At 35.7% G+C, this 24,148-nt stretch overlaps 2 protein-coding genes across 5 annotated transcripts; both read right to left on the bottom strand.

The window, feature by feature from the left end:
- Positions 1-2: 2 nt before the first annotated feature.
- On the bottom strand, positions 3-24,123 carry TRAPPC13 (trafficking protein particle complex subunit 13). Of its 4 annotated transcripts, none has more exons than XM_068667455.1 (13): positions 23,993-24,123; positions 17,381-17,449; positions 16,355-16,454; positions 15,455-15,539; positions 14,388-14,515; positions 14,143-14,215; positions 11,499-11,543; positions 8,433-8,450; positions 6,120-6,253; positions 3,487-3,685; positions 1,450-1,550; positions 424-574; positions 3-333 (listed from the first exon to the last, which is right to left on the bottom strand). In XM_068667455.1, the coding sequence occupies exons 1-13, from the start codon at positions 24,036-24,038 to the stop codon at positions 226-228; spliced, it is 1,257 nt and encodes a 418-aa protein (XP_068523556.1). In that variant the 5' UTR covers positions 24,039-24,123; the 3' UTR covers positions 3-225. The 4 variants fall into 4 exon arrangements, with proteins under 4 accessions (XP_068523556.1, XP_068523557.1, XP_068523558.1 ...); XM_068667456.1 differs by having other exon boundaries at positions 424-571; XM_068667457.1 differs by lacking the exon at positions 8,433-8,450.
- SHLD3 (shieldin complex subunit 3) lies at positions 20,519-24,130 on the bottom strand. The gene is made up of 2 exons (XM_068667467.1): positions 23,993-24,130; positions 20,519-21,878 (listed from the first exon to the last, which is right to left on the bottom strand). The coding sequence occupies exon 2, from the start codon at positions 21,751-21,753 to the stop codon at positions 21,004-21,006; it is 750 nt and encodes a 249-aa protein (XP_068523568.1). The 5' UTR covers positions 21,754-21,878; positions 23,993-24,130; the 3' UTR covers positions 20,519-21,003.
- Between the last annotated feature and the right edge of the window lie 18 nt (positions 24,131-24,148).

Raw genomic sequence — 24,148 nt, 5'->3', positions numbered from 1 at the left:
TACAGACACACTTTTTTTAAAAGGTTTTATTTTCAGTAAATAGAATGAATACGCATCTGTTAAAATGATTTCAAAAAATGCTCAGAGAAGTTATATAAGCATACTTATGATGATGAATATATAGGGAGTTTGTTTGTCTTTACACCTTTTAATATGATTCATCTGCAAAAACATCAGAAGTTGGTCCAAAAAAAAAACCCAAACCAGCTGGAATAAGACTTTTCTTCAGCTTTCTTGTTTGACTTTTGAAGAAACCACACAGACTTGAGCAATATCATCATACTCATATGTTCTCTTCAAAAACGTGTCTGTAAGTCTTAAGCCAGAAACGCTCTAGAAAGGGAAAAGATTTATAAGAGTTATTAGAATGACTAGGTTTATAAGACAGCTATTTAATAACAAAGTCATGCCATAAAGACTTACTTGTAATCCCTGCACTGAAGACAATAATGTAAGTGCAAGATGGAGAGATGAACTTGGGTGCAACTTTCCAAGTTGTCTTCCTGAAACTCCACACCAGTGGATGGAATTCGTATTGCACATTTCTAAAACCAGATCCATAGTCCTTTCACTGCTAGAGGAAAAGGAAAAACAAGAATAAACCCATGGGCTATTTTTAAGCATTCAAGAACTGCAGCCATGTAACAGCTAGATTACTTCTAGATTACTTTATTATTCAGGTTGTTGTTAATCAAGGACTTAATAATTTATGTAATTATAAGAAGGCAAGTAGGGTATACTGTGAAGTGCACTGATTTATTTGCATATAGCTTTGACTGATACACGAGTTTTCTGTCATGGATTCAGTTATACCGGAGGCCATAATACTAGTCACATTTTGGATGTCCTTCAATATTTACCATGAGAAATAACTGCAGACCAGGTGTCTGCTTTAGTCCCTGGCTTCAAATTTTATTTAGAATTACTTTACTTAAATATCACTCTTGCGACGCTTTTATAACAGGCTACTGTGGATCATAGTGTAAATACAAAGAAAGTCAAAACATGGATAGACACACAAAAGACTACTTTGACAATGTTCAGCAGACATAGGAGTGGTACAGAACTAGCAGTAAAATCAGGCTAGATACAAACGGCATTTATTCTAAAAAAAATTACCTGTTTAAAAACAAACAAAAAGCCCCAACAACTACTTAAGAACTAAGAGGACTTTTGATTTAAGTATGCAATTTAACTGTGAAATCTTGCATGATATTGCAGCCAATTCCTAATTGTTATATTATTATTTTCCTGTCTTAATAAACTCTCTATCTCAACCCACAGGCTTCATTTTCCCGTTCCTCTCCCCCATCCCAGAGAGGGAGCGGGGAGGGTGAGTGACCAGCTGCATGGTGCTTAGCTGCCAGCCGGGTTAAACCACAACAAAAATGTAATGGCTACAACGTACCCACTCAGGAAAAAAGCATAAGCATCACATGACATCATTACCTGCAATTTGTTATTTTACATGTAATATCAAAAGGTTCTTCCAAATTTACGGTGTCTGGTATTGTCTCCAGAGAAAGCCTTACATCACCATAACCAGGTGCCTGGGGAGGTACAAGAATGCAGATTTCTTTAATTCTGGCTAGCGAAGCTGGAGTTACTACTACTCAAGTTTTCATTTACTGCAACAGGCTTAGAATAGCAGGAATGTGAAGACAGGAGATAACTCTTCATGCTCTTGACTTATAGCCATATCACAGCAGTGCTCCACCCACTACTGACCATCACCTTGAGAGATTTAAGAATTCATTCGACAAACATGATCTGCATATCAAGAATGATGGCATTATTTATAGGGAATGATACACACTTAAGTATTAAGTTTATCATATAATTCACATCTTCCATGTCCAAATACTCATATACTGCTTCTGAAAACATCAGTGTTCATTCTAAGACCTTTCTATTAGATGGATAACAAAGAAACGATGGACAACATTAGTATAGTTTCCCTGCATTTGTCTTTCACTGTTCTTGACCTTTAGAAAAAGCATCGTCCCTAAGAAATTAGCTTGTTCATTCTCCTTGCCATTTCAGTCCCCTAAGCTTCTGCCAAAATAATCAGCTGCTACCAGTAAGAATGGTGCATGATATTACACTTCGAAAATCTGAAGTAAGTTACTGACTTGAATCAGCCCAAGTTCAGAGTAGCTAGGGTTTGTTAGTAAATAACAGGAAATGTATTTGGCTCTTGACAAAATTTGATAGTTGACAATCTCCACAGGCAAAAAAAAATCCTAAGGCAAAAACAAGGGAAAATTTTGTCCTGCCTGACAAGCTGTAGCTGTGACGCATGCTCAAATTCAGTGATAAATAATGCTGTGGTAAAAGTTACATTTACAACTTGATTAAAAGGCCAAAGAGGCCCCAAAAAACAGTGATTTGACAGCTTGTGAACAGTTTTCAGTTATATTTGGCTCCTTACATACTAAAGACAGATGGCATTTTAAAAAGCATATTAAATTAGACATTAGAGACAGCAGAGGGATATCAAAACTGACAAAGAATTTCCTATCAGTAAAGCAATGTAAGTTTGGCAACTTGAAAAAAAGAAATGTAGTTTGTGAATTCCAAGAGCACTCCACAAAACCAACCAAATTACATTAAGTAGAAGATTCAAGATACTTGTTTCAAAAGTACATTCCTGACCAGGTAATGAAAGAAGTAATGAAAGTAATGAAAGAAAGCACAAGTACAGTAAAATTCCATGCCTGTGAAGGAAATAGTGGTCGTAAGGCTGGTAAATGGATTAAGAGGAAAATGATAGAAGGTGAGTGGAATCTAGACATGAAATAATCTGATAGTACTCAGAAGACAAAACAACATGAGGGAGAAATTGCAACCTCGAATTCATAAACTTTTTAAATCAACCAGATATAATAGACAGAATCAAAACTATAGATATGAAAGTTGAATATATTATATACGCTATACGTAAAAATTACTACTCAAAGAAGCTAAGATGTCTGAATGAATTAGGGAGCAGACTTCTACGTCAAATGTTGGCATACATAAAGGAGTTCTTTTATCACTGCTTTTCAGTTTGCTGCTGAATGGCGTCCAAGAAGTTATTTTTATTCTAATGGAAATATTTTACTACACTTGATATTGATTCTGGCAATTCAAGTGTACAAGACACTAAGTTACATTGTTCAGTGCTGTGAAGAAAAGGAAAAGACATGTTATGTATCACAGAATAAATCCTTACGAACAACAAAAAGTTGCCATTCATAAGAACAAAAGGAATACTTTTGTTCAGCTACAGTTCCTCCAAGTAGTACTTCTTCCACACTTCATAGATCAAATGTGTGCTCAGTATTTATATCAAATAACTTTCCCAAATGTACACAGACATGAATTCAGAATGAGGTCCACAAAGTAAGCAGCTTGAACATTTCCTTTGAGACATTATTGAACTGTTCAACAGGTTGCCTTAAAAATGGATGCTAAATTAAACCAATGCTTAAGGTAAAGACTTACCATTCTTTGGAGTTGGCTTGTTTGCAGTCTTCCTCGTTCACCTAGATTCGTTTTCCATACAATGTCTAGTTTTCCAATCACTGTTACACCCTTTATTACTCCAGCTTTCTCTGCAAATTCCTGCTTTGGTTTTAGGCAGTATAAGTATTGACGTGTATCCATAGGTTGTAAATAAGTCCTTGAGCCAAAAGTGGACTCACTAAAACAAAAAACATCATGCCTTAATTTAAACACTTATTTTTAAGAGGACTTAAAAAGAACCCTACATTTCTTCTCCATTCTCCCCAGTTTTACTGTGTGTGTGGCATTTTATTCTACATCATTCTAATCTACATTCTATTTTAAGTATCTTCACAACAGAAAACAATTCTACAATTTATGTACATTGAAAGGACCATTTGTAGATGAGAGGAAAGTCAACTCAGCTGAGCCAGAGGAAACTGAGGTGCAAATTCACTTTGCTAAATGATAGTTTACTATCATCTGGCATCTTAGCATTTGAACAACAGTGCTGGCAATTTTTAAAAAGTAATTTAATCTCATTAGTCAAGGCTAGTATACATCTCTGAAAAAAAATGTAAACCACAATAATTGTAATTTAGAATAGTATGTTAGAATATTGATTTAATTATGTCAAATAATTGACTGTAGCAATGCTTCATCTACCTCAAACACATACACTAAGCTAAACTTCTATTTCTGCCTGAGATACTGACAGATTGAGACACACAGGTAAAACAAAGTGCAAAAACAGCTTCATTATTTCATGTATTTTTTAACCCTCATTAATCAGATCAAGAAAATAACAAAAAATTCAAAAATGGTTATACAGAAACTGAGTACCTGACCTAGGGAGAGGCAAGCACTAGTACAGAGACAAAAAAAAGAATCTGGATGCCTACTCTGATTTTCACATTAATTTGGAGCTTACCCAGACAGATGAGAGTAGAAAAAGCAGTTGCAGTAGTTCAGACTCCCTGTGCATGTTAGCATTTTGAAGTAAACAGTTCTTCATTTTAACAATGACAAGGACTTTAGAACTTACTCATGGATTGAAATAATGCAGAAAATAAGCACTTAAGAGGTATATACAGAGGACTGTATATTCCTTGCAGAATGGATTTTATAGCAAAGGGTCATATAGCCTGCTTTATAAAGCTGAATACATTCACTGAAGTGCTATTAAGATGCTGAAAAATTTGCATAAAAAGGCCAGTAGTGTAATGGAGCTACTTACAAAAAACTAAGTTTACTTCTTGAAACGTGCTGAAACGTTACTTAATGAACAGATTAGGATAGTATCATATAATCTGAAGGCAAGGGCAACTGCAAAGATTAATTAAATTCTGTTTCAGCTTCCCATTTTTTCAAGAGTTCTTTCAATGGCATGCTCAAACAGCAGTTTAACCATCTTCTCAAACATTAGGAAAAGGGAGGAAGGTACTCCAGATGCTGAGAACCACAGTGTTTAGCTTCAGAGCATGCGGAAAGCTGGCATGTAAATATGATATTCTTAAGAACAACAATCCTTTCCACAGATCCCAAAAGCAGCTTATTCATATTTCAGTGTTCTTCTCAGCATTAAATCTTTAAAGAAATAGATAATTATGACTGCCAGGAAGTACAGAACTTATTTTGGCGTTGAATTTCAATTCATCTGAAACTACTTGTGACAAGAACTTGACACACTACAATTTTATGTAATTGCTGTGGAGTCTTCCATTTTTTAAGCACAGACCTTTAAGTTTTTTCCATCAAGACCCACAGTCCCCTCAGTATCTTACACAAGTATTTTGTTTGGCCTCCCTGGCTAAACATTAAGATTAAGCATTCTTTAATCTCTTACTACTCTTGCCAGCCTTGATAAGGTTTTCTTAGCTGCTTAGATACTAAATGGCAGTGACCAACATGTGAAATTCGATCCACAAATGCAGAAGTGTACCTCATTCACCGCATTCATTACAACTCAGTATGAAAAAATCAATTAATTCTATGTCTTTCTAAACACTTCTGCTACATAAACTGCTATTTGGTTCCCTTCCAGTGAATCTCAGACTCTCGCAGTCTCACAAGCTGACGATTCCAATTCAGGGCAAGAAACACTACAGTGGACACGAATACTTCATATGAACAGCACTTCACTATGCTGCAGCTGAGTGCTTTGACAGTCAGGGAGAAGACAGAATTTTCACTTCAGCCCCTACTACAAGGCACCCACACTACACCTCCTCAAAACAAAAACAAAAACAAAAACAAGCAAATGCACAGCACAAACAGCCAAAGTTGACCTCCACCCAGACATTACAGGCTTTTGCATCCTCAACAGTTTCACTGCTAAACATACACATAAACAGATCAAGTCAGAACCACACAGGGGCTGAATTTTATAAAGGTGATACTGAAAAATACACTAGGTAGATACTAGGTAGAATTACAAAGTTTAAAGAATAGTTTCTAAACAAATCAAAACTTTTACAGCTGAATTCCTAACAGAAATTTGACCTTTTTAATCAAGCAAAGAAGTGTAATCCTACAGTTACAGACAACTCACTAATTGTAATGGTTAAAACTCATGAAACCATAATGTGAAGTTTCAAAGCCAAATATCAACTAATTTCTGAATCTCAACATACCTTTCCCCTGCTGTTTCAACTGTGTTCAGTTCTGCAACATTGTACATAATGGATGGCTCTAAAGAAACCTTCTCCATAAACATTGGAGAGGTAGTGATATTCTGTATCTGAGCTTCCAGAAACACTTCATCTGTCTGAAAAAACAGAAGAGCAAAATCATGAAAATGTGATTGATGTTATTAAAAAGAGAAGACAGTCCTATTGTTAAAAAAAATAAGTCATGTGTGTTTAGTTCATGCCTGCAAATCAAATTAAAGTAATTAATGCAAGAAAAACCTTAATCCCAGTTACAATTAAGAGGAGCAAAAGTGTTAGTCAACAGATATCTTGCCAAACAATGGATGTGGGATAATTTTTCTATGTTTTAGCTATTGCTTATTTGTAATGCTCATATTGCCACTTCCCAAAACTTTCATCAACTCAATAAAAACTCAAGTTCTAATACAAAATATTAAAAGAAAAAAAAAAAAAAAAAAAAAAGGAATCACAGTGCACATTAATGCCATGCCATGCCAGATTACTAGTGCCTCAAGCTGTGTAAAAAAATGTAAAGTATGTGTGTTTTGCTTGAACTGAAGTATAATAGTTCAGGTACATCCTCTGAGATTTTCTCATTATTTTAAAACATTAATGTACCAGCTAAAAAGCAAAACAGCCTCCTCTCTCGTCAGCTTCGTCATGCCTATGGTCACCAGCATTATATGCATCCATCAGTTTAATTGGTGCTCTACCTTCAGAATGCCCTATAGGACACATCTGTGCAAATGAAACCAGTGCCTGAAGATGGTATACAAGTACCAATTCTAGCACAGGAATGAGAGGTACGGACTTTTTAACTCAATAAACTGAAAAATCATGAAACTTGAGGTGTTTTTGCCTTCATTGCTTCTGTGGAATTGCAGACCATTAAAGTCACTTTGAAGCTTCAAAACCTCAGGATAGAATAATTATTGAAGGCTCAGTCTACTAGAAATATAAGCCCCCGGAGAAGTGCCAATTATTTAAAAAGAAAAAGAAAAAAAAAAGTTTGTGGAAATACCAAATCTGTATTTCCAAAAAAGCTATTGATAAATACAATTAGAATCAGTTAAGGTGTTTTATTATGATAATTTCAAAAGATGTATATTATGAAGAAGGTGGAAGGAAGCTTATAGTTTCTTTTTAATCATTGTGAATAAGTGACCTCATTGTACTAATAAATTCCTGCTTGTAAATTACAAAATAGAAGTCTGAATTTTATTACTCTCAAAAGGCACTGTATCACAAGAAGAAATACAGAATGGTACTGGAACTATACATTGTGCTTTACAAACATGTTATGCACAAATCATGTGTATATACATATAGGAATGAAAATTGTGCAAGCCTAACAGGTTATGGACAGACCTCGCACTTGCAGAAGGAGTTGGAACTACCCCCAACTGAAACATGGCTCCTAGCAGTCATTACTACTAACACCACCTAGCTGTCACTTAAATTGGCATTGTTTATATCCCATAAATCCATTGCTCAAAATCTCCATTAACCCAAGTTTTAGTTGTTTTAATGCAGCAACCATAGGCAAAGTTTTAGAAAAAGCTAGTTTGAAAGGGAAAAGAAAAAACAAGCAGCATAATGAAAAAGCAAGTTAGCTTCATGTTACTCCTAACTTGTTTAAATATCATGTTTTTTTAACAGAAAACAAAAAAGCACTTAAGTACTTCACAAGAATGCAGCTTGCTTTAACACAACGCACACCTTAAAGTGAGATCAGACTGCTGAAGTACCATACTAACTCATCAGCTGTTACATGCAGTTAAAAGTCGGAAAGCACAGCTCCAGCCTGGGAAAGGAAGAACATCCAGCTGCTGCTCTCTCCTCAAACCCACTGTCTCCACCAACTGGACGGGAAAAGTTCTGTCACAGCTCACACAAGCAGTGCTGTAGTTAAACCTACACTTCCAGGGTTCAGTACCAATCAGGTTTTAAAAGGGATTAACTCCCACTTTCACATAATGAATCAATCCCCTTGTCCAGTTAAAAAGGAAACTTCTATGCCGTCAAATTTTGGTGAGATGTTTTATAGAATGGCCCACACAAACAAGTGTTTAAAGTAATCAACCTTTAGTTTCAACAATGGGTATTAAAGAAAGAGCTAACCATTTAAATGATTAGCTGCACATATGCAGGACAGATGACAAAACATCAGTTCGTGATATGCAGAACAAACATTGCTTTTCCATTATGTTTTTAAAATAATGTCAACAACAAGCACAGAGACAGAGAGACAATTAAAAAAGCATATATATTTATAAAAAAATAAATAAAAATTACCACAGAACTGAGGTCACTCTAATGGGAAAATAAAAAAGAACACATTAGAGAAATTAGGGTTAAATGTTAAAGAAAAAGGAGGCTAACTTTCAAACAAAATGCATTTCTGCATTTTTTTGCACCATCTAAACAAGAGAGCATTAGTAAGACAGAAATGTAAATTAAAATGGATGCAAACAAAGATGACAACTACATTTCTAAAAAGTCGTAGCTAGTATTGTTACATGGTTTACTAGCTTTGCTTCAAATTTTACTAACTGTACAACCAATCCAAAATAGAGCCTAGGGCACACAAATCACACATAAGGCATGGTAGAATATACTGATGATAAAAAAAAAAAAAAAAAAAAAAAAAAAAAGCAGTTAGTTTTGGAGCAAGTTTAAAGTTTGTCCTCAGTTTAAATCCATGCAATCGGTTGTATATGAAATGGAAAAACAGTCCTTGTCATTTTACAGATAATGTTAAGTATTTGTATTTTTAAGGTTTCAAAAATAAAAACTGAGTGATAATGGGTTCTAACAAAGCCACAATATTGCAGATTAAAACAAGATTTGGGTTTGGGGTAATTTAACTGGGAAAAAAAAAAAAAGAACACAACAACTTTTTTGGGGGGGAATAGCCATCATTCAAAAAGAAACCAACATTAATTGCAAAATTTATTTTCTTAAGTGGCTGTGCGTTTGTCTCCCTTGTCATGGTTGCAGGAACAGAACCTTTTAGAGAGCCTTTTCGAAGGCACGCCAGTCAGTGAAGCACCTTCTACAGACTGTGGCAGGTAATTAAATCACAGGATTGCTGCAAGCTAGGGTGACAGGGCATGCATTCTATACACGGATTTCAGTGACCACCATGATTTGGATGTTACTGCAACATGAGCAACAAGCAAGAAGATTAAAGTTCAGTGTTATATTTTGTCTTAGGAAGATGAAAAAAAATTACTAGAAATTGCGATCCATAATTTTAGTGACAAATTTTATGAATTGATAGCATCACATTTGTAACCTTAATAGTAATAGCTTAAAACCTTTAAAAACCTTTAGTAAATCAGTAACTGACACGTACGATTGCTTCCCTTCCCAATTCCCAAGTAGGAAGGAAATTCTTAAATTCTTAAAATTCAGGATGATGGTGTTGGTGCTTCTGACAGCAGTGTAATAGCACATACAACATTTACACAATTACCTCATTATTATTATTTTATTCACCTTCTGCCATCACAACACACAGCAGCACTTTATATACTTTCAGATGTGAAATCACAATCAGCTTGCTAGTCAAATGAAAATCTCTCAATATCACCCACAATGTTGTGTTTGTGTGTTTTTAAAAAAAAAAAAATGTTTTAATCAATCCTGTGAATACTATGGTAATGGCAGTAACATAAACAACCAGACAGAAAAAAAAACAAAAGGCAAAAACCTGGCCTTTTTAAACCTCTATGAATTAAAAAAACAAATGGAAAAAAACACAACACCACCAGCTCAAACGCCACAGCTTCTCATGAATCTGTATCATGAGAAATTGGTTGCTAATTAAAAAAGAAGATACTTTATTCAGTCCCTTATCAAGGCCAGACAGTAAAACATCTTTTCAGTAAAATAATTTTGAGTTACATCAAGTCTGCCCAAAATTTACTTTAAGTGGCTTTTATTTCTATTTTTTAGGAAGTGTTCCAGCACAGAACAAAATTTACATGTGAAGTGCAGAGAGACAGCAACATTTACTTTAAGATGCCTGTCCCTCTTTCACCCACCATCTATTTTCCATCTGCAATAAAATCCATGGAGGAAATGGAGTTTTATCTCGTTCCCAAAGGAATTACCTTGGTTTTGTATCACTTGTTTTTTTATAGATGTTTCCAGATATTCACATTTATGGATAACACTCAACTAGTGGTACATTGTATATTCTGACTCTACTCAGGTATCTCACTCTTAGTAAACCTAAGAACTGAAGACTGTAGCCTAATGTAGCCAGGTATTTTTAGGAAAACATTTCCTTCCTTTTCCTCTGTACTTCAGTATTTAAATTATTTATGATCTACACCTCCCTTTAAATAAAACTCTCTATATTAAATGGCTCATGATCTACGTGCTATTCATTCTCAACAGAGAAAACCTTGGTTGGGAATTTCCTGTGCGACACTGAACATGACAGATCTTTGCACATAGAATCCTCATTTGTAGATCAGAAATTTTCTGCTATTTCTCCCTTCCACTTTCTCTGTTGATATTGTTAGGAAGGGAAAGAAATATGTCTTTTGTACACTCTACAACAAAACTATTTACAGAATCATAGAATCATTAAGGTTGGAAAAAACCTTCAAAATCATCTGGTCCAAACATTCCCCTACCACCAATATCACCCACTAAACCACGTCCAATCATGTCCAACCTTTCTTTAAGCACCCCCAGGGATGGTGACTCCACCACCTCCCTGGGCAATTCAATACATATATATGCAGGGAATGTCTAAAATTGAAAGTAATGATGTATGTAATTTGTAAGAGTTTCCACTATCAGCATTACTTTCATTTAAAATTCTTCCCGGAAATAGCTGAAGACAGCTATACCTAAGTATGTCCAAATAAATATTTACTGTCATTTAGTTTTGCAGTACTGTCACAAACCTAAAAAAATAAATTACGTTACAGAGAACTCATATTTACATTGGAGAAAAATAAATTTAAATTTCCCCAGTCTGGTGAACTATTAATTGTTTTGCATACAATTAATATCCCCTACAGTAGGTAGTCTATCAACCTAAAAATTCAAGACATAAATGGAAGTATTTAAGATTACGGGAAAGCAGAAATTAAGAAAAAAAATCAGTCAATTGCATTAAGGTCCTGGCCTAGATACCATCTCATTCTCCCTTCATCATAAATATATCTGTTTTTAAACTAATGACATAAATCCACCACATAAAGTTTCACTTCAGAACAGATCATCTTGCTAAGAAATCTGGTACTTAAGAAGTTATTTGAATTTCACCTAACCACCTAACAAGTAATAAAAAAACAAGCATATCAAACCCAAACCCAAACGCAAATAGCTCACACTTACCTCTGCATTGTAGAATTTGGTTTTGACATCTAGTGGTTTGAGAACCTGAATGAAATGAAAAAGGACAGATCAACAGCTGGTTTCTCAGACAACTCCAGCATAAACTTTTTGTAAGTGTCAGAATCTCTGGTGTGTTGATTCTGTTACTTTGATCTTAAGCAGAACAGACGCATAAAAGAAGACACAACAGAATCACCTCTGGTAAAATCTCACAATTAACTATATTCTGCTTCTTATTAACATACTTGGCTGCTTTGTAACTTTGAGTAGCATTCTCCTATTGATAAAAAATAGTGCTCCACTGTCCTCTTAAGAAACGAGACAAATACAATGCAGCGAGCAGAATATGTCTTTAGAATAACATTACATCCACCTCATATCCTGAAGTGCTCTCCGCTTGCTTTCAAATGGGAAAAAGAGCAGTGTAATATTTACAAGTCCTTCACGCCATTTCGCAGCAAACAAATGTTGCTGAGGACTTCTCAAAAAATAAATGAAAGAGAACTATTCATATGATTAGTTTAAGCAATGAACCATTACTAGCCTTGACTTCCTTCTTGAAAGTACAATTGTTAAAATTATGAAGAAGTGAAAAAAAAACCACACATTTTAATCATGTAAAATTAGGTCTACAGGAAAAAAAAAAGACTACCAAAAGGGATAATTAAATGCTGGTTTTAAGTGCTTGGACTTTGTGCATAAAGCCACTACACTTAACTCAAAATAGTTAATATATGAAATGGATATATATTGATAGAACTTAAAGAAATAAACTTCTATTATACTTGAAAGAAAACAAGTTTACATTATCTTGCTGAAGACATTTATTCTGCTTCACATATGCAAAAATTTATTTTATTTACATGTGAGTGTACTACATCCTGAGAGATGCCTGAAGTTCCACGTTGTGAACAAAGTTTCTAAGTTGTTAGCCCTGAAGAATTCAAGGTTAAAAAGAGTCCTCACAGAAAGGTAAAATGTTCAAATCTTTCCAGTAACAATTACCACCTCTCTCTGTAGCCAGGAAAAAAAATATTACAATTTTAATTTATATGTTTGTCAAGTTTGGAGGTTGTTTTTTGTTTAAGTATTCTTCTTATTATTAATTTCTCTAAATTTTGATGTTTTCTACCTCTTTCTGACAAAGTCCTTCTGTTCATTCCAGTAAATTTCAAGTGGCATTTTAGTAAAAATCAAGTAATTATTTTACTGTTCCCAATAAAAACAAAACAAAACCCAACAACAACAAAACTCTAGACAGAATCATAGGAATGCACAGGAACATAATGGTCTTAATTAATCGGTGATAGCTCTAGAAAAAAATAGGCACTATTCATCAATATTAAAGCCCATAATTGGTAAAAAAGAAGCTGTTTGAAAACAAACTGTAACACTGGTTCAACCTAAAAGAGCCTAGAAAATATAATGGAAAAAGGTCAGTATCTGTCAAACAGTAAACATTTTTTTTATGTTATAAAGTAGCTGGTGGCACCTCTCTTACCAAGGAGCCATCACTTGCCATTGTAATGTCACTATTCAGTTGCCTTTAATATTTTTGTTTGTTTCTTCTCACATTTTGTAGCTAGCATCTCCATGCCAAATGCAAAAACAACAACCAAAGTATTACGTATTTTTCTTATAACGAATCTGAGAGTATTTATAGAACAGTGATAAAGTGATATATATAGTGATATTTATACATATCACACACTTATACATGTGTACATATATACACACACACACTTTCTGATAATCTCTTATACTACTTTCTTTAAAGGAAGAGTTTCAAATTTGACAGATAACTTGCTTGAGCTACCCTGAGTAAAGTTCACTGTGTTTGATTAAGTTATAAATTATATAGAAATTAAAAAACATGCGTGTAGACCCCTAAAAATGTTTCCAAATAAGCAGCTGTATTGAGTGTAAAGGATTTTGAATTAAAATTGAACTAGGTTCTACCAAGAAGTTTAAGTAGGGAAGAGAAGATGAGAACTCTATGAGAGAATCCAAAATTTTATTCAGTAAAGCACATCACCTATTCCTCTGTTATTGTCCTACAGTTATCCAAGTCCCAGTATATTTCTCTAAAAATAAACATCCATTACATATACAGCTAAAATAAACTTTCCTGCCAGAACCAGTCCACAGATGATAGTACTTTCCTGCTTTCATCAGTTATTATAATCAAGTCTTGAAACCTGTGTGGTGGAACAAAGGGTTTCAACTCCATCAATTACTTCTACTGATATATATATATGCATAAGATACAATATATTAGAATTCTTCTCTTAGTTTCCTTTGAAAAACAAACCATTACATTCAATTTTTAAAAGGTTACATACACTAAAAGAAAAATCAAAATTTTATAATCTAAATTCAAAGGTTAGATGTATTAAAAGTCAGACTGACTTGTTCTGTTTAAAAGTAATCATAAAGCTGGCTGCTATGAAAACATCTTTTTAAATTCTTTCTGAAATGTTTATCTGCATGGTAATAAGAAATCCTCAATTCATGCAAAGTTCTACCAGTTTTAGTTCAAATGTCAAATATTAGTATGTAACTATTTTAAAGGATCAAATATTTTAAAATTATTTTCTATATCTACCCATTTATTACAAGTAAACTAGAATACTTTGTACAATACCTGAAATTTGAAGAATTTTCTGAAGTACATCTTCTCCCCTGTCTGCGTAGTGTAACTTACTGCACAAACTAAGCTGAAACATTTTTAAAAATAATTTGAGTTACTTTAAATTTTGAACTATATCAAAGCAGAAATAAAATTTCATGTATTTTCTGCAGTTTATTTTAAGCTTTATAAAACTCTGTAGTGCTATAAACAAATAAATAAACAGATAAAAATGCAAATCAGAAGATTTAAAACCTTACATGTGTGTTCCTATTTCCTTTACTTCATGATGAATCACATCATCAATACAACAGTCAGGCTTAAGTTCTGCCACTGCAGCACTAGAAGCTGAAAGGTTCAAACGCTGAGAACTTGTCTGAAGATCAGCCTAGGAATAGAAAAACAAAGCACTGGTTAGAACTACAGCTGCTATGGGCAATCTAAGAAGAAACAGCGTATGCTGAGAAGTATCAGGTTTCACTTAGGGTTTTGTATGCTTTTATACACAAAATACAACAAAGGCAAGTTACTTGTCAAAGTAAAAGACAATTTCTAAAACATATCATAGAATTACAGAATGGTTTGGATTGGAAGGAACCATAAAAATCACCTAGTTCCAATCCCCCTGCCATGGACAGGAACACCTCCCACCAGACCAGGTTGCCCAAAGGCCATCCAGCCTGGCCTTGTGGATGGGGCATCCACAGCTTCCCTGGGCAATGTGTTCCAGCACCTCACCACCCTCTGAGTAAACAACTTATTCCTAATATCTAATCTAAACCTACCCTCTTTTAGTTTAAAACCATCTCCTTTAAAACGCAGCTTATACAATCAATTTCCATTTACTTTTGAGTTCCACAAATTCTAGAATTTCTGCTCTCAACAGATTATTTGTTCAGCAGCAAATGCAAAAAATGATGCAGTAGGAAAGAAGTCATTTGAAATATAAGCAAAATTCAAGTCAATACATGCCTTAAAGAGACTTTATGACAAGGATTGGATGACCTTATTGAAAGTGCAAGTAAAAATACAAACACAGTTTGTTTTGGCTGCAGAAGTTTTGCTACACTAATTCTCCAGAGAAGCTTTACAACTTCTCCATTTTTTGAAACAATCCTATCTTTTTATTTTAATCTTTAGAGATTTCTATCATAACTTCTATTTTTATGAATTTTTGTTTCCAGGGATATTTTCTGGGTCAGAAAAAAATGGACAGATATTTCTTAAAGTCTGTACATGAAACATGTCAAATGCATCAGGTATCATCAGGAAATTTATTTAACTTTTGTGTATTTTTTTCAATAAACCTAGTATATAGATTACATACCTTCACCAGTATGTCCTTGACAACTTGGTTACTGTCATTATGTACACTAATGTAACTGGAAAATGTTTCTCCCAGAAATATATTTCTGTGATAAAAAAAAAGAGTATGTTTAGCAACAGCAACAATAGCAAAATAATATTTCACTAAAGCCCCTTTAAATTCTTTTTTATTTGTCTATTCTAAGCTGTTCAGTAACCTTGCCAATGCCAATTACTAGACCCGATTCTTAAAATGCTACAAAAAGGTAGTCTGTGAAAGTCCTAGAAGAGACTTACGTAGAAGTTGCAGTAAATCCTGCTTAGAGAACTCCTAGTCAAATGCTGTGCTTAAACTATATTGCAACAAGCTCTATTATGGGAATCCTATTTCCTGTAGTTACAAAGCTGCATCAGACATAGTAATTAAAAACATTCTATTTTCTTTTATATATTTCTAGTATCCAGCAGGCAACAAAACTCTTTCTAAAATTCAAACATAAGAACTTAGGAGGTTGTCAGATCAAATCCTTTAAGTATGTTGGCAATTTCACTCCCATTCTTTGAAATGTCATCCTTCTGAGAGAAAATTTCAAAAGAAAACAAACATATCAGCACACCCAAATATCCGTCAGTATAAGCTGTGGTTTATAGTAGTGTTTTATGTCAGAAATTCATCCAGAGCTGTAAATTTCTTTCAACTTTACATACTTGTTATATTCAGTCAGGCTACAGATAACAAACATTAGGCGATATACATTTATATGTTATGTCCTGTTATAAATCAAGTTCCTATTTTTAAAATGACTGAACATTTTATTGCATAACAATGATATTCAAAAAAAGAAAGACAAGTAATAATTACATTGCTGTTAAATGAATCCTACAACTTGCGTGTTAAATAGTACAACATATTCATTCTTACCCAAAATTTTGAGGCAAAGTCAGCATTTCTCCTAGCATCAAAGCTTCTGCTCCTTTTACAGTAGAAGGATCATCTTTCATGAGCTGGTTAAATAGATTACCTGTAGAAATATCAAGTTACTAGTATCAAATATCTGCCAAGACTAAAGCTTTGCTTACATTTAAGATATGACACAATCACTTATTTAGATGTAACTTGTATTTGGCATACTTACTTTACAAGCAACTTATTTAGGGGTGAAATCTGCATGACCTGCTTATAAATTATAACCTACTTCCTGGCATTTGTGTCCAATAAATCATTCTGTACACATGCAGAAAGGTCTAATCCCAAAGGCATTCTCAAGTTACAATTAAACTTTAAGGGAAATTCTGCCTGAACAGAGCACATTACAAGACAGAAATAATTAGTCCCGTTTACTTTTTTTCCCGTTTGCTTCGCATTTCCACAGAGCCCTCTCTTCCTGGATCTTTCTTTTTCTTCTTTCTTACACTTGGCTTCTAGCTACTTCTTGCAACTACTGCTGAGGAACAACCCAGGAACTTCTAATTCATGACTATACCCCAAGCATTTTGCCATTCGAAAGCTGTGATTCTTGCAAAATCATTTGCCATAAAACGTTAATGCACTGGTTACAATTAGCAGGGCATTTTCTTTCTCCAGATGAAGCAGATACTAACACCAAACTTATATTTTCTACAATTACACTTCTCTGTTATAGCTGTTTTCCATTTTAAAATAACAGCATGCTCCCTAAGTCACAATAGTATCTACGGGGGAATCTTAATATCTCATACTTTGAGTTCACATGTGCAATGAAATTACCAAATTTTCAAAGCTCTAGGTCAAGTGTTGTACAGTGCACCTGGGCATTTTCCTGTAGCTATCGCCAAACAAAATATCTTGCTGTTTCAGGCTACTTTCTCCAGGATATCACAAGACTCCTTTGATATCTAAGTCTCAGACACTTACAATGGTTAAACCTGGCAATGTGTACACAATAATATGTCAATACAGAAGACATACCTGGCAAATCTCTCTCTTCACAGGTCACCGGAATATTAGTGAATAAGGTAGGTTTGGTTAGCCTCATCACTGCAAAATCAGAAAATAAACCATAGGTCAATAAAATGTTTGTCTGTTTGTTTGAAGTATAATTTTGTCTTGCTTTCCTCCCACATAAACAAAACAAAACGAAACAAAAAAGGCTCAGCTTGAATGATGGTAAGACCTTTTAAGATCATCTGGTCATTTTTAATACAACAAATTCCCTTGTACCCTGAGATCCAAGAGCATTGGTGATATTACACCTGCCTGCCTTATTCCCTTGGCAATCTGATGTGCTTAAGGTCTTATCTGTTAAAGTGCTTTGTGGACTTCAGAAGCAGTCCAGAAGTTTACAGAACTATGCAGGCTAAAAGTCTGTCCTATTATCCTGGTTGCTATATAACTGCACAAAATGACTGATCTGGACCCTTTCAGCCATATGCTCCAGGACATAAAGAATAGCATTTACATACTAATCTCCACAAGATACACAAGTCTAAGACCCACAATTATTTACATAACTGTTTTTTTATTTTTTCTTGTGGTGACAAACTTTAAGAGGAACCTGCTTACAAAACACTTTTTATCAATACTGACAAAATCAAATCACTGAGATCTTAAAAAAAAAGTCTTAAAAGTCTCTTAACTCCCTGCTATTAAAAAAAAAAAAAAAAAAAAAAAAAAAAACTCTACTTCCAGAAAGTGGTATTTTCAAAGGCTATTTCTCCTATGAAGACGGGCTGAGAGAGCTGGGGCTGTTCAGCCTGGAGAAGAGAAGGCTCTGGGCAGACCTTAGAGCAGCCTTCCAGTTCCTAAAGGGGGCAACAGGAGAGCTGGGGAGGGAGTCTGTCAGGGAGTGGAGTGACAAGGCAAGGGCAAATATCTTTAAACTAAAACAGGGGAGATTGAGATTGGATATAAGGAAGAAATTCTTTACTGTGAGGTTGGTGAGGCCCTGGCACAGGCTGCCCAGAGAACCTGTGGATGAACACCTCCAGAATCTCTGGAGGTGTTCAAGGCCAGGCTGGATGGGGCTTTGGGCAACCTGGTCTGGTGGGAGGTGTCCCTGCCCACGGAATTAGTGGGCTTTAGGGTTCCTTCCAACACAAACCATTCAGTGGTTCTATTTTAACTCATAACACTTAAAAGTTGCATGATTTACATTTCCATTACGTATTCTTAAAGAATTCTTAAAAGAATAAGAATTCTTAAAAGAATTCCTCCCTATTCATATAAATCAATGCTCCCAAACTTGCATATTGCTTCACATGAAAGCATTCATACGAAACTTATTTGCATTTGCAACCTGAGATGTTGCATGTGATATGAATATGAAAAAAGCACTAATTCATTTTTCTTCTAAGCTAATGAAACATAAAACCACATTATTTTCTGTAAAGTAAAACAAAAAAAAAGGGATTTCTCATGAATGCAAAAAGTTAATCAACAACCTTGCACCAAAATATGGACTGTGCTTTTACCTTTATCATACACCTTAAATGGGTCTTATATGTCCAGTCAGCTTTTGTTACTTGCAACTGTGTGAAATACTCTATTGTTTTGATATACATTAGGGTGTAGTGGGTTGTATTGTCTCACAGTAACTATACTATCACCCAGCAAACCTACGCAAGTTAGTATTGACGTGAAGAAATCTCAGTTTCCACATAAAAAATAACAATAATAATGATAATACACTCTCATTGATACGGTGAAAAGTTGAAAAGTGTGAAGTCTGAAGGCCATGAGGTAAATAAAAACCCACAAAACAAGCAAATGGAGAACCTCTGTCAACAGTGAAAATGATGGAGATACTGAATTATATGTGCATTTTAACTAAGCATTTCTAGAGTAGTTCAAAAAAAAATGTTTTATATTGTACATTGTACAACTGCTTGTACATTGGTGCTACCCCAAAACCAATAATTCTATAGAGAAACTAAATGTGGCACTCAACTTTTAGTACACCAGTTTCCAGCTGAGGTGTGCCCAGCAAGCACTTTGCATATCATTAGCATTATCATTAGTATACACCAGCCAAGCCAAAGCAGCAGAAAGCTGACAGCTACTACTGAACAGTGACACTGATCTCTGCTCCAGTTTAGAAAGATCACAGAATTACAGAATATCCTGAGTTGGAAGGGACCCACAAGAATAATGGAGTCCAACTCCTGGCTCCACACAGGACCACCCAAAAACCAGACCTGATGTCTGAGAGCATTGTCCAAATGCTCCTTGAACTCTGTCAGGCTTGGTGCCATGACGTCCTGGTTTCAGTTAGGCCAGCGTTCATTTTCTTCCTAGTAGCTGGTAGGGTGCTATGTCTTGGCTTAGGATGAGAAGAGTGCTGATAACATGCTGATGTTTTAATTGTTGCAGAGCACTGCTTACACCAAGCCAAGGACGTTTCAGCTTCTCATTGTCCTGCCAACAGGCAGGCTGGGGGTGCAGCAGGAGCTGGGAGGAGACAGACCCAGGACAGCTGACCCCAACTGCCCAAAGGGGTATTCCGTACCATATGGGGTCATGCTGAGCAATAGATAGGGGTGGGAGGGCTGGCTGCTCGGGGTTAGGCTGAGCATTGGTCAGTGGGTGGTGAGTAACTGCATTGTGCATCACTTGCTTTGTACACATTATTAGTAGTAATACTCTTATCATCATTATTGTTATTATCATTGTTATTATTATTTTTCTGTCTTAAACTGTCTTTATCTCAACTCACAGGCTTCACTTTCCTGTTTCTCTCCCCCACCCCAGAGAGGGAGGGGGAAGGTGAGCAAATGGCTGTGTGGTGTTTAGCTGCCAGCTGGGTTAAACCACAAGACATGCCCACTGCCAGGGGCAGCCTGTCCCAGCGCCCAACCACCCTCTGGGTGCAGATCCTTTCCCCAACCCCCAGCCTGACCCTCCACTATATTTTTTAAAATTCTGACAGCACAAAGTAACTTCATCAGTACTGTCTTTAAGATCAGAAAAATAATTTCAGTGAAATAACTTGGCTATATAAACTTTAAATCTAATAATGACCATTAGTTACTCCAGCCATAACTTTGTATCAGTTTTGCTAAGCAATAACATTATATCTCACACAAACACACCAAATGTCAATACAGGATGTTTAGCATTCAGTCAAAGTTTAATAATATACGTCGATGACCCAAACTGAGAGATATCCTTAGATTTAAATTACAAAAATGCCTACAATAAATTATTATTCTAACATATGATTGTCATGCCAAGAAAAGCACAAGTAACATTCCAAGGGAATTATTTACTTTTCTGGAAAAATTAAGTGTGGAAACTTAATTTTTTCCACAATTAAGTGTGGAAACTTAATTTTTTCCTTTAGACAACTGAAGCAGACAAAAGCTACAAAACAGAGTACTAAACCACATAAATGTACTAATCTTATTAGAACCTTTCATAAGTTTCCTGGCAAAACAAATATATTATTACAGCTTAAAACTTGTAGCAAATTAATATTAAATATTTAATAGTTAATAATAGCTTGTTAATTCATCAGTTGTTCTAAAGTTTATATATTATAAGCTTAAAAACTCTAGTGCTTCACACAGCAATATTATTATGAAACTATTGTACATTTATAAACTAAATATAATTCCAAATTTATGTACAAGTAAATTCATTTTATTAGTAAGACTCAGCTTCTCCCTAAGAATATTTCTTACATATTCACAGTATAATATATCACAGAAAATCCATATCTCTCCCACAGATCTTTGTATAGTAGCATTGCAAGACGGCAATTCATTATGTTTGATGAGTCTGTTCAATTTTATCCAGACGTCTTCCAAGTTCTGATTACTACAAGTAGACTGTCCGATTGTCCACTTTGCTCTATAAAATGCATGCAGTTTTAGTCTTTCCAAACTGTTCTGCAGTTCTCGAGATAAAGGAAGAATCTTTTCTTTAAGCTTAGGGCTATGGACAGAGACACTCCAAGACCTTTTCAATTTGTGTTCTCCATTAGATGGTGGTTCTCCTTGATTTTCCAAGTTAACTGGTCTGTGAACATTTTGTGTTTGGACTAAAGTCTGCCCATGATTCACGTTAGACTGAAACTCAGGAAGATTTTTTGTGCAGTCATAACTAGGAGATCCTACAATGTATTCTGAAGGTGAAGAAAGTTGTTTTAATTCTTCTGCTTCCTCAGAAGAAATAACAGGTGGTTGCTTTTTTGGTTTGAGGGGAAGTCTGCACAAATCACTTGGAAACCAGGGTGTAAATCTTGGTAACTGACGAATAGGAAAGTCCTTCACTGCCGCTTGTGCAATTTTCTGCAGTTCTATTAGATCTTTCTGATGTGGTCGATAATGCAAGACCACTTCCATGCTTGTACCACTTACTCTTAATAAAAGGAAAAGTCTCTTGATTAGGATTCATAAATCTAGACTGAAACATCTTATTTACAAGAATTTCCTTCCCCCGTGCTGCAAAGATCAGTGGAAAACAGGACCTAAAGCAGAAGTATTATAAAAAAAAAAAAAATAAGATACTACCATATGACAAACAACAGTGCTAGGATATTTTGTTAAAAAAAAAAAATAGATCTAGATATCCAGATACAGACATATATATCAGAATGTTTCTACTTTACCCAGGCCATCTATAGCAACTGTATTTCATTATTGCCAGCGTAACTTCATTACACTGAAAATTACCTGTATGAGAACAGCTTACTCAACAGCATCCCTCACAAGAGTAATCCTTTTGCTGTTACCTTCTCATACTTGTCATCCACATGTAACTATGCTTGCTACATATTTTAATATTCATCAAAAAGAGGCTCTCCCTTGTTGAGGACACCTAAGAAGTTCTCTCAGATGTCCAATTTTACATATTAAAGCAATAATTCTCTTGTCCCAGAGATTCTATTCTCTGATACTAACCACTACTACTAACCAGTTACTACCACTTACTAACAAGCATAACACATACTAACAAGTATATATCAAGGTATGAAGTAGAATAACCAAAAAAAATAACCAAAAATGTATTTAAAAACTTGTCATCTTTGGTAAAATAGGTAGTGGTGTATCTTATTAAACTCACCAATCAAAACTATTATTTATTTAATCAAGTATTTTCCTTCAAAAATTTCAACATGCTAAATCAGGGCATGTAGATGAACTAGCAAATTTACTATGCATTAGAAAAACCCTTCCTCAAACAGCACAGACAGATGTAGCAGTTTTTGAAGTCTCAGACTAACAGGAAAGTGTTGTGGACACGCTAAAGTGGTCTGCTCTTCTTCCAGCTCATATCAGAACTGCACGTTCGATTCTGATCTCAAAGCTTCCAGGCGATACATTCAGCAATTCTTCTGGAATAACATACGGATATGGTAAGTTCCTGAAGACTTTATACTCTGAAAGTGTCTGTAATTTCTTTCTTTCATACAATGACTATATTAAATGCAGGAAAAAAAAAAAAAAAACAACCCTACACACACTACTATGAAACATGATATAGTATGCACTAAAACATGCCCTCTCTTTCTCTCCAGCTTCTCCCTCCCCCCCATTGCAAAATGATTTTGCAATCATTTAAGGTTCCCTATCAAACATCAGCAACATACACTAACATCAAATCAATAAAATCTAGGATTGCTTAGTCATTGCACTGTCTCTCTCTCTATATATATAAATAGGCAAAATGCAAAGAAATTCAGATACCTTTCTCCCTTCTATTTGCAAAACCTACATCCTGGGCACTGTACCATGTTCAATACAAAGCCAAGCATTGAACTGACACCTCACAAAAACACCACAAAACGTGTTCCTTTGGATTAGTCACTACTGAAACGCACTTGCAATGGCACCTGACATTGTCTCACGTTCTCGGGGGTTTGCTGTTGATTTTTTTGCGTGCATGTACACGTGTGAAAGCAGTTGTTGATCGCCAAATGATGGTTAGTTCACAGATGTCACCGTGAGACGCCAACACCGTAAGATCTGTCCCCAGGAGCGCTGGAAGCTGGTGCTGGGGCAGAAAATGGACGCTGACAGGCACTTTGCACCAGCGCTGCGTTATGCAGCCCCACTCGTGTAGGACACACACGCAATGGAGATTTAGGCTGTTTATTGCTACAACCCAACGAGGAACGTTTATTTCCAAGCCAAGCATTGTCCAAGAGATAGCCGGCAGGTTTTACTGAAAGAAGGGGCAATGAGACTCAGGCTTTTTGGCGTCTGAGTTAATAACCCACTGCACCGTCCTGCCAGCTGGCATGCCCAGGCTCCCTGCTGATCCTTTTTACAGCGTTATTTTGACATTTTTATCGCTAATAACTCCCAGGCACGGGGGGGGCCCATCCACTTCTCCATTTCCCTCCCCAACGACTCTGGAACCAAGGACACAAACCCCGCATCCCCTCGTCAAGGCCAAACGCCTCAAATTTTAAGGAAAAAAAAAAATATATATATATATATAACCCAGGGAAAGGAGACATTTAAAGCACACAAAGAAAGAAAAATACCGGCTGAAACCCTCCCTCCCGCCCCTCGGAGCCAGGCCCTGCGGCTGAGGGCGGCCCCCGAGGGCCCGTGTCGGTGCCCTTTCCCCCGGTACCTTTCAGGGCCAGCAGGTGCTCCTGCTTGGGCTGCGCCACGTCCATGGCGCCGCCGTCCCACCGCGGGCAGCGCCTGCTCCTCCACCGCTCCGACCGGAAACGCCCGTCACCGGCACGGCAGGGGAGGGGAGGGACTACAACTCCCAGAAGGCATT

Source organism: Anas acuta, chromosome Z, assembly GCF_963932015.1.
Source record: "Anas acuta chromosome Z, bAnaAcu1.1, whole genome shotgun sequence".
Classification (NCBI taxonomy): domain Eukaryota; kingdom Metazoa; phylum Chordata; class Aves; order Anseriformes; family Anatidae; genus Anas; species Anas acuta.
This window is presented reverse-complemented; position numbering and strand designations above follow the sequence as displayed.

What these genes read in the sequence shown, in the direction of transcription:
- SHLD3 (XM_068667467.1), bottom strand. Translation starts at nt 21,753, where the DNA reads ATGGAAGTGGTCTTGCATTATCGACCACATCAGAAAGATCTAATAGAA.
- TRAPPC13 (XM_068667455.1), bottom strand. Translation starts at nt 24,038, where the DNA reads ATGGACGTGGCGCAGCCCAAGCAGGAGCACCTGCTGGCCCTGAAAG. An exon ending in AAGGAAATAGGAACACACAT is followed by an intron (nt 14,216 to 14,387) that starts GTAAGGTTTTAA and finishes AAAATGTTTCAG; the next exon opens with CTTAGTTTGTGCAGTAAGTT. An exon ending in CTTCAGTGCAGGGATTACAA is followed by an intron (nt 334 to 423) that starts GTAAGTCTTTAT and finishes TTCCCTTTCTAG; the next exon opens with AGCGTTTCTGGCTTAAGACT.